Consider the following 11221-nt stretch of genomic DNA (forward strand, 5'->3'; position numbering starts at 1 on the left):
GTTACTTACAGCTTGGCCCCACCGGATAGAGAGAAAGAAGTGGAAGGATAAGGTTGTGAGAGAAGTGTATTTTAGACTTTGCGACCGTTTGGACCCACGTGTCTGCTAAACGGTGGAAAACAGACGGACGATGAACGGAATATCGTGGAGGAAAAAAAAGAGAGTAAAGTGTCGTGGTATCTTAGTGCGTTTGAATTTTTTAATGATAAGAGGGTCTTTTACAGGGCCCTGGCCTGAGCCTGACCCCTGCGGGCTGCGGCCTGCCTGAAGCCCTGAACTGCCCGCAGGCTTGCAGTTGCAGCTCATTTGCAAGACACGGACAGCTCTCTCCTTTTCTTGCTTCCTTTTCTTTCAGTCGCTTCACTCCACAGCCTCGAGCTTTGGCTTTGTGGCACCTGTGATTCTGTGAACAAAGGACTCAAAGGAGGGTGGAGAGAGAGGGAGAGGGCCGATCCAAGTAGTTCCGGCCACCTGCTTGTTTCTCCATTTGGCCTGCAATGGCGGGGAGCTTCGACGGGAGGACGCCAACCAGAGGCGTTGAGCAGGCGAGTCAAAATCTCCTTCCCCCACTTACCCATTTCCTGTCCATTTCTTGGAGGATTTCACGGTCGCTTTTAGTAGGCTGGAGTGGGAAGACTTTTAATGCTTCCTCTTTTCCTAATCATTTTTTGGGGGATTTTATACCTGCATTTTTTGGGGAAATGAAATGCAGAGGGTTGGAATGCACCGACTGATTGCTTCAGCTCGTTGCTTTGTTCAGGCCATCGTTGCTCTGAAGAAGGGCTCACATCTCCTGAAATGTGGCAAGAGGGGGAAGCCTAAATTCTGCGCCTTCAGGCTATCATCTGTGAGTAATCTAGTGCCTGCGATTTCACTTCAAGAAATCCTAGAACCTGTCTCCTTTGATACAGGGGTACTCCCTTGTTGTCCATGATTTCAGTTTCTTCTTATTTATTTCCTTTTTAGTTACACACGACTCCTAGTTTATTAAGGGGAGCTTGAATGCCTGGGGTGGTAATTCTGAAGTTATACAGACCTAACGGTAACCAAAAAAATCATGTGGATACTGGATTTCTACCTACCTATTTCAATACTTTTTTCCTACCCCAGTTCATTCTGCTAGAAGTGTTGAACTAGATATTGCTCGTGCCCTTCGGAAACTGCTTAATAAGCACTGCCGTCTGCCAGAGAGAGACTGGCATCAGGTTTAAATAGATTCGATAGTGAGTAATATTATTAGTCTCAACCAATAAATTACAGAAGATTCCTTTGACTGACTTATACAGTTCCATTTTCTGAAATGTCACAGAACTGCAAATACCTCTGTCGATATCATACGATTCTATAATAGAGTTCAAACTTTTGAAGCTAGGACCACCATTCCAAGCTTTCGGTTCTAGAGCAGCCCAAGTTTTGAACCGTGACCACTAATAGTCATACAAGTATTTAGGTTTGTCACATGACAAATGATATTAGTATATTGATGATCAGAAATTCAGAAGTGCCTCCAGTTTTTATTTCATAATTTCTACGTAGATATGATCAGAACAAGTAGCAGTCAAATGTTTATATTTGGACATGAATATATCCGAAACAGCACCATTCTGGAGGGGAAAGTCATAAAGTTTTGTCCAATTGAACTATGAGGTCTTGGCCAGTTTCCTGTCCGCTATTGTATCATAGTTGAATTGCAGCTTGTTATGCTATGTATACGTAGTTAACTAGTTATATCAAAATCCACCTTCCAGTCATGGGGAAATATTTTTTCCTTCTATTTTCAGGATGAGACAACATTGATATGGTACTCAAAAGGGAGGGAAAAACACTTGAGCTTAAGCTCCGTGTCAGCTGTGGATTCTTGGCCAGAAGACGGTACACAATTCATTTTGTGCTGCAAAAAAGTCATGGTATTTGTTATTCATATTATAATGCAACTATTTCTAAAGATTTCAGAATTTTGCAGATAAAATTTCTGCGACAGCGTTGTCCAGAGAAGGAATCCCATTCCTTTTCACTTATATACAAAAATGGAGAGCACTCACTTGACTTGGTATGTGCATTGCAGTGTCCAAGTCATTTTGGTTTGTAAGTCTGTAGTGTCCATTTTTTTTTTCTCACCAGCACCATATCTTTCAAAAACAATGACCAGATCTGCAGCGATAGAGATCAAGCTGAATACTGGTATCTGGGCTTGAGGGCCTTATTACCAACTCCTTGTAGCCCATGTTCATCAATTGGATCAAGGAGCAGTAGACAGATGGACAGTTGTACAAATACTCCCAGCAGCTATATTCAGCTTAAGAGTAGGTTACCAAGTGCGCATGGCACACCAAGGCACATACAGGTTAGTTCAAGAAGTTACATTGTAGCATCTGAATGGTAACACTTATATCGCTTGCTTTGACATTTTTCTCTGGTACTTCATGTAGCAATGTTTGTTTTTGTTGGGAAAGGGGCTTCACGTGGCAAGTACAGGGCATGGACTGTCTGAATTTGAAATTCAGGAGGCTAATTGACAAACAGAATATTCTTAGGTTGTACCAACTTATATCAATCTCAACAAACCACACACCTATGAGTTATGACTGCAAGGCTATTAAATGAGATCCACATTGAAATGATTTTAACTTTATGAACCCAATAATTTGTGTTGTTTTAATCTTGTCCATATCACCATATGTAAGTAGACATGCCTTACTGATACGCTTTTTTGTTTCTACACGCCTAGTGCTCTTGGTTAAATTACAGTTCTTCTATTTGGGTCTAACGATTCGTCTAATGCATTTCATGTTAAGGTATATTCATCACACAGGAACCCCAAGAAGACACATGGAACATTTTTTGGTGGTAGCACTGATTGTTCAGAAGCATTATTTTACCCAAGGCAGCGAGCATTCTCTGACATAGATACCTACCTGGAAAAGCTGACACGCAAGATGTCAACTCCAGAAATACATGGTTTGAAGGATATTATGGTTGGTAACAAAGAAAAGGAGCAGAAAATTACCCAAACACCTTAACTGAAAACCTTTGAAGGACCCCGTGCAGCATGTAGGTTGGATTCTCTGAAGGATGTTTTTTTTCTGGGGTGATGCTTTTGGAAGTATTTTAGACTATGATGATACCTCAAAATCCCTTCCAATGTTAGTGGACTCAACCAACATGCTTGATGTACAAAGCATTTCTTGCGGAGAGACTCATGCAGCTATAATCACTAAGCAAGGGGAGGTCTACTCCTGGGGCAATGAGAGCAGTGGCAGAATTGGAAATCAAGTAAATATCAAAGTCTCCCGACCCAAGCTTGTTGAGTCTCTTGCCTCTTTACATGTGAAGGCTGTGGCATATGGATCAAAGCACGCTTGTGCAGTAACTGTTTCTGGTGAACTTCTTGAATGGGGCGAAGGACCCCATATGGGTCAGTTGGACTGCTATGCAAAGAATCAATGGTTTCCGCATAAAATGTTTAGTCCACTGGATGGCATATCTGTTGTGAAGATTGTTTGTGGGCCTTGGCATACAGCAATAATAACATCGTCTGGTCAGTTATACACATATGGGGATGGAACATTTGGTGTTCTTGGTCATGGAGATACACAAGGAACTACTCGACCAAAAGAAGTAGAGTATTTGAAAGGCTCAAGAGTGAAATGTGTGGCATGTGGGCCATGGCACACAGCTGCCATTGTGGAAGTAATCAGTGATTTCAAGAGCAATTCACCAAGAAGCAAGCTGTTCACATGGGGCGATGCGGATCGGGGGAAGCTGGGTCATGCTGACAAAAAGATGAAGCTTATACCAACATGCGTCGATTCACTGACAGACTATGATTTTATTCAGGTGTCCTGCGGGATGGCACTCACTGTCGTTCTTTCTATTACTGGTGTGGTCTTCACTATTGGCAGTTCCATGCATGGGCAATTGGGGAACCCCCATGCAGATGGTAAAACTGTTTGTGCTGTTGAAGGACTACGTAAGACCGAGTTTGTCAGACATATATCATCAGGTTCTTCCCATGTAGCAGTGCTGACTACAAATGGGAAAGTGTTTACATGGGGTAAAGGCAAGGAAGGGCAGCTTGGTTTAGGTGACTACCTTAATAGGAGCACTCCAACTTTAGTAGATGCATTGGAAGGTAGGCAAGTGGAAAGCATATCTTGTGGTTACAATTACACTGCAGCAGTATGTTTGCATAAGATAATCTCAAGGAAGGACCTCTCTGTATGTAGTGGTTGCAAGATGGCTTTTGGTTTCACTAGAAAGAAGCACAACTGTTACCATTGTGGCTCCATGTTCTGCAATTCCTGTAGTAGTAACAAGGTTGCCAGGGCAGCACTTGCACCAGACAAGAGCAGAAGGTATCGCGTATGTGATGGGTGTTTCTGTGAGCTACTGAAAGTTGTGGATTCTGCTAAGGTAAAGTCTGAATTAAAGACCAGCAAAGGAGCTGAAATTATAAGGTCATACACACCAAAGTTGTCTCGTATATTCAGGGATGCAAACTTACCTGTAGAAAAGGTGGCTTTAGTACAACGCCCCAATCAGAGAAATGAGGTCCCGGCCATTCCAGTCCAAGCAAAATCTCAGAGATGGGGGCAAGTTGAGTGCCCAGCTCAATTTCTACCTGGAGAAGACAGTTTTCAGTATCAATCTATATCAAAGAATCATATGTGTAGTGCCTCTGTTTCCGAGAGAATGCATGACCCCATAGTGCTGAAGTCTGGCAGATCTCTGCAACAGCCTAATGATGACCAGAGGAAAGATCTGAACAGCACAGAAACCTTGCTCACAGAAGAAGTAAAGCAGCTTCATTCACAGGTAACTTTATGCGGTTATGTCACTGATAAGCAAATAATTTTGTTTCCCTTTCCAGAAATAAGCTGTAATACTATTTCTGGTGTTTCAATAGGTGACACTTCTCGTGGAGCAGTACCATCAAAAAGCTCTTCAGGTTGAACTGTATAAACAAAAACTTGATGAGACATGGCTAATTGTTAGGGATGAGGCTGCAAAATGCAAAGCTGCCAAAGACATCATAAAGGTTCTAACTCATCAGGTATGGGCATGATACATACTCTGATTCCAATCAGTACACTGTTTCAGTTGCAGTTTTAGTTTCAGTAAGAAAGAAAGTGCCATGCATCACTTTGCCTTGATTGGCATGTTTGTCTGTTGTGAACTGTGCAGTGTAAGGCCTTGTCAGAGAAACTTTTGGTTGGTCAGCAATATGAGAACCTTGAGACAAAATCTAATATCAGCCAAGGACAAATATTGTCAGCAGATTTGCAGCATTATCCCAGTGAAAAGCTTGCCACAGGCAAATTCGGACAACTCAACAACACCAAAAATCAGCAGTCCAGCAGCAAAGGAGATGAAGAATATACACCTTCTTCGAGTTCTGATGTGCAGGTAGAAGGATCGTGCAGTCATTTGAATGGTTCAAGAACATTTGATGGTAATGGCTGTGTTACAGAAGGGAATTCCCTTGTTGCTCGAGTCACCTCCAATGGTGTGATTGAGCAAATCGAGCATGGGGTTTATGTCACATTTGCTGTATCACCTAGCGGCAAGAAAGACAAAAAACGTGTACGATTCAGGTGGGTCCTAGGATGACTTACTGGTGCTTGATTTTACCTTTTACATTTGCAGTAACCTAACTAGGCATTCTTGGTGGTGTAGTCGGAAGCATTTTGGCGAGAAGGAAGCTCAGCACTGGTGGGAAGAGAATAAGGGCAGTGTCTATGCCAAGTACAGTACTGAAAAAATATAACATCAGCTAGAGGGCACAATCAAGAATGTACAAGAGTAACCACAAGGTCAGATTGGGGTGTCTACTTTTGAGCAAGAAGACAAATGACATGGAGCAGATAAGATGATATTGGCGGAACAGATAACTGACTCCTTTTTTGCCAATGAAAATAGGCAGTTTAACTTACTGTAGATATGAATGTACAGATAAGATTGAGTGAATGGCGGCTGGATGCCTCCTCTTTCTTCTCCATTTCCTCTTGATTCAGTTACCATGATCTAGTCTGATGAACAATGCAGTGCTGAATGTTTCCTAAAAAAACAATGCAGTGCTGAATTGAACTAGTATCAGTTGTAATTTCCTGGTAGAAAGTAGAATTTGTTCAGTGTTAGTTGTTTCCCTTGATTCTTCAGGCAACTAAAGCTGCAACAAGGGAAGTTTTCAGACATAATAAGGCTGATATAGTAGTCAGGGCTCATATCCTGACGGAGAAAGCATCCAACTGAAAACGGTTCAAACCCTCGGCCCAAATAGGAAGGCAAGGCTTATCCTTCCGAGACTCCACACCTCCGGCAATGGCGAGCGCTCACGCCGGCTTTGCCCTCACCATCGCTGCTTCCAGAAGCTTCAGCTTCAAAATCGTGGCATGCCCCTCCCCCTCCCCCTCGCCCACGCATCGTCCGGTCGCTTCGCGCGTTGGGGTCCGCAACCAGCAGCGCGCGTCCACTGCCACGGCCTGTCTCCAGCAGCCGAGCGCCTCCCATGACGCCGCCACCAGGCTGTGCGTCAGCGGTAGGCGCCCCGATCTCAGCGCACTCACTTTGCTCCTAGATTTGGTAATCCTATGTTAGGCGCCCCGATCTCAGCGCACTCACATGGCTCCTAGATTTGGTAATCCTATGCCGTGCATTTTAGGTCTTTCAGCCAACGATTTCCTGACGAAATTCGAAATCTCCAAGGCCGAAATCTTAAAGCACACGTTCTGACGGTTCCCTTCCTCGAACAGGTCTTTCGTTCCGCACCACCGAACAGAACCTCCGGGACGCATTCGAAAAGTTTGGTGACCTTACGGAAGGTGACAGTCCGAGATGAGTAATGTGATGAGAAACTGCACCCGTTTTGATTCAGAATTATTCAGATTTGCTTCATGCTTGCTACTCCAGTTTGTCTCGTGATGGATAGAGTAGCGAAGCGACCGAGAGGTTTCGCTTTCCTTTCTTACACCGAGGAGGAGGAAGCCAGGGGCGCCATGGAAGGAATGCACGGGAAGGTGAAAGATGTTCAGATCGTCAGATGCTTGTGTGATAATCTGTTGATCGCCAGATGTTCAGATAACTTGTAGGCTTTGTTTGTAGCTCACACTCTATGTTCTGCAGTTCCTGGATGGCAGAGTAATCTTTGTTGAGGTTGCGAAACGAAGGCCTGGACCCTGAAGGATTGTGGCCAGGTGCCAAGCGAAATGTCATCCAGTTTCCTTGACGCTTGTTCGATGAACCTGACAAGTCTTTCTGTATTACTTAAACTCTGTGTAAACTAAATTCATTCATTGCAGGTTTCTGTAGCACGGCCGTACTGCATCACCAGTGTTACGATTTTTAAGGTACTGATCATTGTTCAAAAACTAGATTGTACTGCACCACCTAGTGTTACAACTTTTAAGGTACTGAACATTGTTCAAAAACTTGATCGTAGGTTTCGGCAAAGTCCCTGATGAGACACTGATGCAGGCAAAGCTCACGTGAAGTTCATATGTCAATAGAGTAACTGAAGAAACCTTAGCAGCATTCGGTCGTGTAGCTGCCATTTCATTGTTTCACAAAACATTCGTAATTTACATATACAGGTCATACAATATGGTCTCCTACTACAACTATTACATTACTTGCTGCATGACAACCATTGACCTCAACCTCCACCGCCGGGGGAAAATTACAAACACTCCGAGAGGAAAATGGAAACATTAGTCTTGAACTATACAATGGCAGACAGGAACCACAGTCAGTCAGTCACCTCCATTTGTGGAAGGCTGCTTCACCAGTTTCAATCTGCCTCTCATAACTCATAAGTAACAGCAGAATGCGAGAATGGTCCATCCTGCAAAACATCAGTACTGATGTACTGTACTAGTCATACGTATTGAATATCAGCAAAAATATCCAGAGTAGCGGTGGCGAGGGCCCAAAATTTTACAGGCACAGCCTTGTCATCTCTCTATCTGCCTCCTCCCCAGTTTCCTCTGACTGCAGCATCTTGCTTTGAGATGTGCACTTCTTGTATGGTACAAAACCTCGAAGGCAGGCTGGAACTGTGCTCGCACATTTCCTTGAACCTGGAACAGGTATCACTTTGTCTTCATCGTTGTTTACTTTCGTGCATTCTATAGAATCTGAATTCTGAGTTGTTTCAGCCACACTGCTGGAGGTTGTGTTCGACTCCTGTCCATGATCCTTCTGCCCTCGTGACCTTGCAGTCTACAGCTTGAGATGGTTGGTTCTGCTGCTTATTTGAGGTAACTGTCTCTGCGTTCAACACTGTGTAAGATATGCTTCCATTACCGTAGTTGAGGAATTGGCAAGCAGAGTGCATAGAGAACACCTCCCCTTGAGGAAGATAGTACATAAACTGCTGTGTACCGGTCAGCCATGGGCACCATGTCTTTGCTTCTTCTGTAACTTGGGAAGACAACTTCCCAGTTCCACTAGTTGGTGTCTCAGCTGAAGCATCCAGTTCCATGTCTGCCACATGTTGTAGGCTCCCAGTATTGGAGCTTGGCTGCTGATCTAAATTATTAACCACAACCCTCTTGCCAAATAGCCTAAGAACTGGACCTTCAGGTATTTCACATGCCACATCGTTGGAAGTGGTGGCATCCTGCAGCATATTTAAGGCGTTTGTTAGAACTAAGAATTTAGGTGTTATCAACTGTGCTATTAGATGCTGTTCTCAAAGGAAACGAATTTTCAATTCCATTTCCATGCCACCTAGAATTAATGTAAAAAGGTGCCAGGAACCAGCTAGTATGCTGATATACATGGTGAGGTTATGGACTTTAGTTGGATGCTTAATATTCTTAGGAATGAAAGAACATATGCTTTGCAAGGTATATTATGGCTGTAACAATGTTCAGTACCTTGGAAAGTGCTACTGATGTGCTTGGTGTGAAGCATTTGTCCTCCATGTAAACCGAGGAAGCTGGTGATCCACTACCTTCAGTTTGCAGGGTCTCGGAGCCAATCTGTGCTGTGGATAACACAGATTTTGGTGAGCAATTCTCCTGCTCAGACAGGGACTGTGTCTGCAACAGGGGCTTCTGAAGCTGTTTGATCGCAGAGGCATCCCTGCCGACTGAATTACGCAGCTTGCGCGGGTATGGGTGTGTTGGCCTCCTCTTTGGCCGTGGCGGCGGAATCTGAATTTGCGGTGGAGCAGCTACGCTGTTGCTATCCCCAGAGGATTCTCGGAAGACCTGCAGCGTGCAAAGCAAAAAGCAATCAGAAGCACATCTTGGATGGCACAGCATGGATAGCATCTGCTGTCCATGATTGAGCTGACTTACATCACCTTGCAAGCAACACAATCCATGGAATTTTCAGGCAGAGGGGATTTGATGGGTTTTTTTTCTATGCAAGAGGCAACGAGACCTTGGAGAAGAACTTCTGCGCGTGGCTCCTGATTTGCACGGCAGTCTTGCTGCCTATGTGCTCTGCAGATTGTACAGGTCATCAGCCAGGTTCTGTGCAGTTCTGATAACAAAGCTTGTAGTACATGACCATAAATAAAGAAGGGTGACAGGCACAGAGGCACTCTTCTCACCTTGTATACGGCGCCAGGCACGGCCGTGCTGCTGCAGGGCCTCCAAGAAGAGATTGTGCTCGTCCTCGGTCCATTTCTCCCTCTGCTTGGATATCGTGTATGGCTTGCGTGCCTAAACGGCAAGTGCCAAAAGTGTGACCTTGGTGAGAGGAAAACATCTCCAGCTTCATTAGATTTGGAATTCGGTGCTAAAGCTGCTCTGCAGATCGCAAGAGAAGTTTTAGGTGTACCTTAGGGGCTCGCGCTCCTCCTGGCAAGTTCAGTTCACCGGAGTTGAGAGTGTTCTTCAGATGATCCATGAAGTTTCCATGGCCGACGTGATCTGCAGCAGGCCTTTGATCGTTCCTCGCCTTCAGAAACAGAGAGGAACTCAGGATTTTCTGAGCCAAAACAACAACAACTCAGCAGCCTTTCTTTTGGGGGCATACATGTATGGCAGCAAAGTAACAGACTTCCAAGAACACGCTTTACCCCCGAACAAACCAAAACGATCGGGAAGAATAACGACAGCTGAAGAAAGTAAGACTAGTTAGTTACCTGAAAACGAGCCATCTCGAGATTTCTGAACCACCGAGTCTGACAGCACCTCAACCCCCGGCTCTTCACCACGAGCACGAATCAAGCAGCAGCAGCAGGAAGCAGAAGAAGGCGAGAGCATGCACCACCGAGACCAAGCCACCGGCTGCTGAACACCCTTCCGAGAGCTGCCGGTCCTGAAGCGGGAGGGGAGGAGAAGAGAGGAGGCAGGCAACGAAATGGAGGCTGGATGGTGCAGCGAGAGGGGGAGAGGGCGGAGAAAAAGGGAGGCGAGGCGAGGCCAGGGCGCCACGTCGGACAGGATTTTTCCGCCGGTGCCCCTTTTCCGTGCGCGCTTTTCCGTCCGGCCTCACGCCGCCGCCGGGACAGGATGAATAATCTATCCGCCTTTACAGGCTTCGTGGGGCCCGGAGCGGAGGACGCCCGGGCGCCGCTCGATTCTTGTGGCCGTCGCTGCTCCGCCGGTCGGGTTGCCTCGCCTCGCCTCCAGAGCTGCTCGTCCGCCACCGCAGCTCACCCAACCATGCGCTGCACGACAGGGGTGGGGGTGTTGGGTGTTCCTATCGGTCCGGCCCGGCCGGTCGGCTGGCTTGCCTTCCCGTCGTCGCCTTTGGTGGGCCGCGCCTGCGGTGGCTCGTGGATATGTGTCATCGTGTCGAGACTAGAGAGGCGGTTTGGCTGTTTGATCGACGATAAAGCTCGGCAAAAGCCAAAAGCAAAGGCCAAACTTCCCCTATTTATATGCACACACGCAAAAATATCTTGCAAAGTATACTACTATATATAGTAGTATATAAAGTTAGGCCTGGTATGCACACGCGAGAACAACTTACCAAGCCGAAAATGAGCTATACCCTCGCTCCATCAGTAGTAGTAACTACCTCCGGAGTTTGACTTTGCGCTGCTGCTCCTACAGAAATATCTGGACAAATATCTGAGGCCTTAGGGGCCGAAAATGACCTATACCCTCGCTCCATCAGTAGTTGTAACTACCTCCGGAGTTTGACTTTGCGCTGCTGCTCCTACAGAAATATCTGGACAAATATCTGAGGCCTTAGGGGCCGTTTTTCCTCCGAAATCCGATCCTATCCGCTTCCGCTTTGGTGCTTTCATTTCATGCGACGA

General features: G+C 45.6%; 2 protein-coding genes, 1 long non-coding RNA gene and 1 pseudogene across 6 annotated transcripts; 2 read left to right on the top strand and 2 right to left on the bottom strand.

Moving 5' to 3' along the window:
* The first annotated feature begins 205 nt into the window (after positions 1 to 205).
* LOC136497155 (PH, RCC1 and FYVE domains-containing protein 1-like) lies at positions 206 to 5806 on the top strand (annotated as a pseudogene).
* On the bottom strand, positions 4270 to 6072 carry LOC136497156 (uncharacterized). Of its 3 annotated transcripts, XR_010769220.1 has the most exons (6): positions 5934 to 6072; positions 5632 to 5753; positions 5384 to 5557; positions 4779 to 4954; positions 4505 to 4621; positions 4270 to 4405 (listed from the first exon to the last, which is right to left on the bottom strand). It is a non-coding gene; the product is annotated as an uncharacterized lncRNA (long non-coding RNA). The 3 variants fall into 3 exon arrangements; XR_010769221.1 differs by lacking the exon at positions 5384 to 5557; XR_010769222.1 differs by lacking the exons at positions 4779 to 4954; positions 5384 to 5557.
* A 249-nt stretch (positions 6073 to 6321) lies between these two features.
* LOC136497154 (organelle RRM domain-containing protein 6, chloroplastic-like) lies at positions 6322 to 7561 on the top strand. 2 transcript variants are annotated; one of them, XR_010769219.1, is made up of 4 exons: positions 6322 to 6538; positions 6753 to 6821; positions 6910 to 7346; positions 7439 to 7561. XR_010769219.1 is itself a non-coding variant. In XM_066492950.1 (3 exons), the coding sequence occupies exons 1-3, from the start codon at positions 6322 to 6324 to the stop codon at positions 7086 to 7088; spliced, it is 465 nt and encodes a 154-aa protein (XP_066349047.1). In that variant the 3' UTR covers positions 7089 to 7395. The 2 variants fall into 2 exon arrangements, 1 of the variants encoding a protein (XP_066349047.1); XM_066492950.1 differs by lacking the exon at positions 7439 to 7561 and having other exon boundaries at positions 6910 to 7395.
* Positions 7512 to 10805, bottom strand: LOC136497147 (protein REVEILLE 2-like). The gene is given in 7 exon segments (XM_066492943.1): positions 7512 to 8181; positions 8183 to 8617; positions 8877 to 9212; positions 9388 to 9449; positions 9560 to 9671; positions 9790 to 9909; positions 10097 to 10805. Coding segments are annotated over 7 exon segments (1329 nt in total). The 5' UTR covers positions 10112 to 10805; the 3' UTR covers positions 7512 to 7932.
* Positions 10806 to 11221: the final 416 nt, after the last annotated feature.

This window comes from Miscanthus floridulus, chromosome 12 (assembly GCF_019320115.1).
Source record: "Miscanthus floridulus cultivar M001 chromosome 12, ASM1932011v1, whole genome shotgun sequence".
Lineage (NCBI taxonomy): Eukaryota > Viridiplantae > Streptophyta > Magnoliopsida > Poales > Poaceae > Miscanthus > Miscanthus floridulus.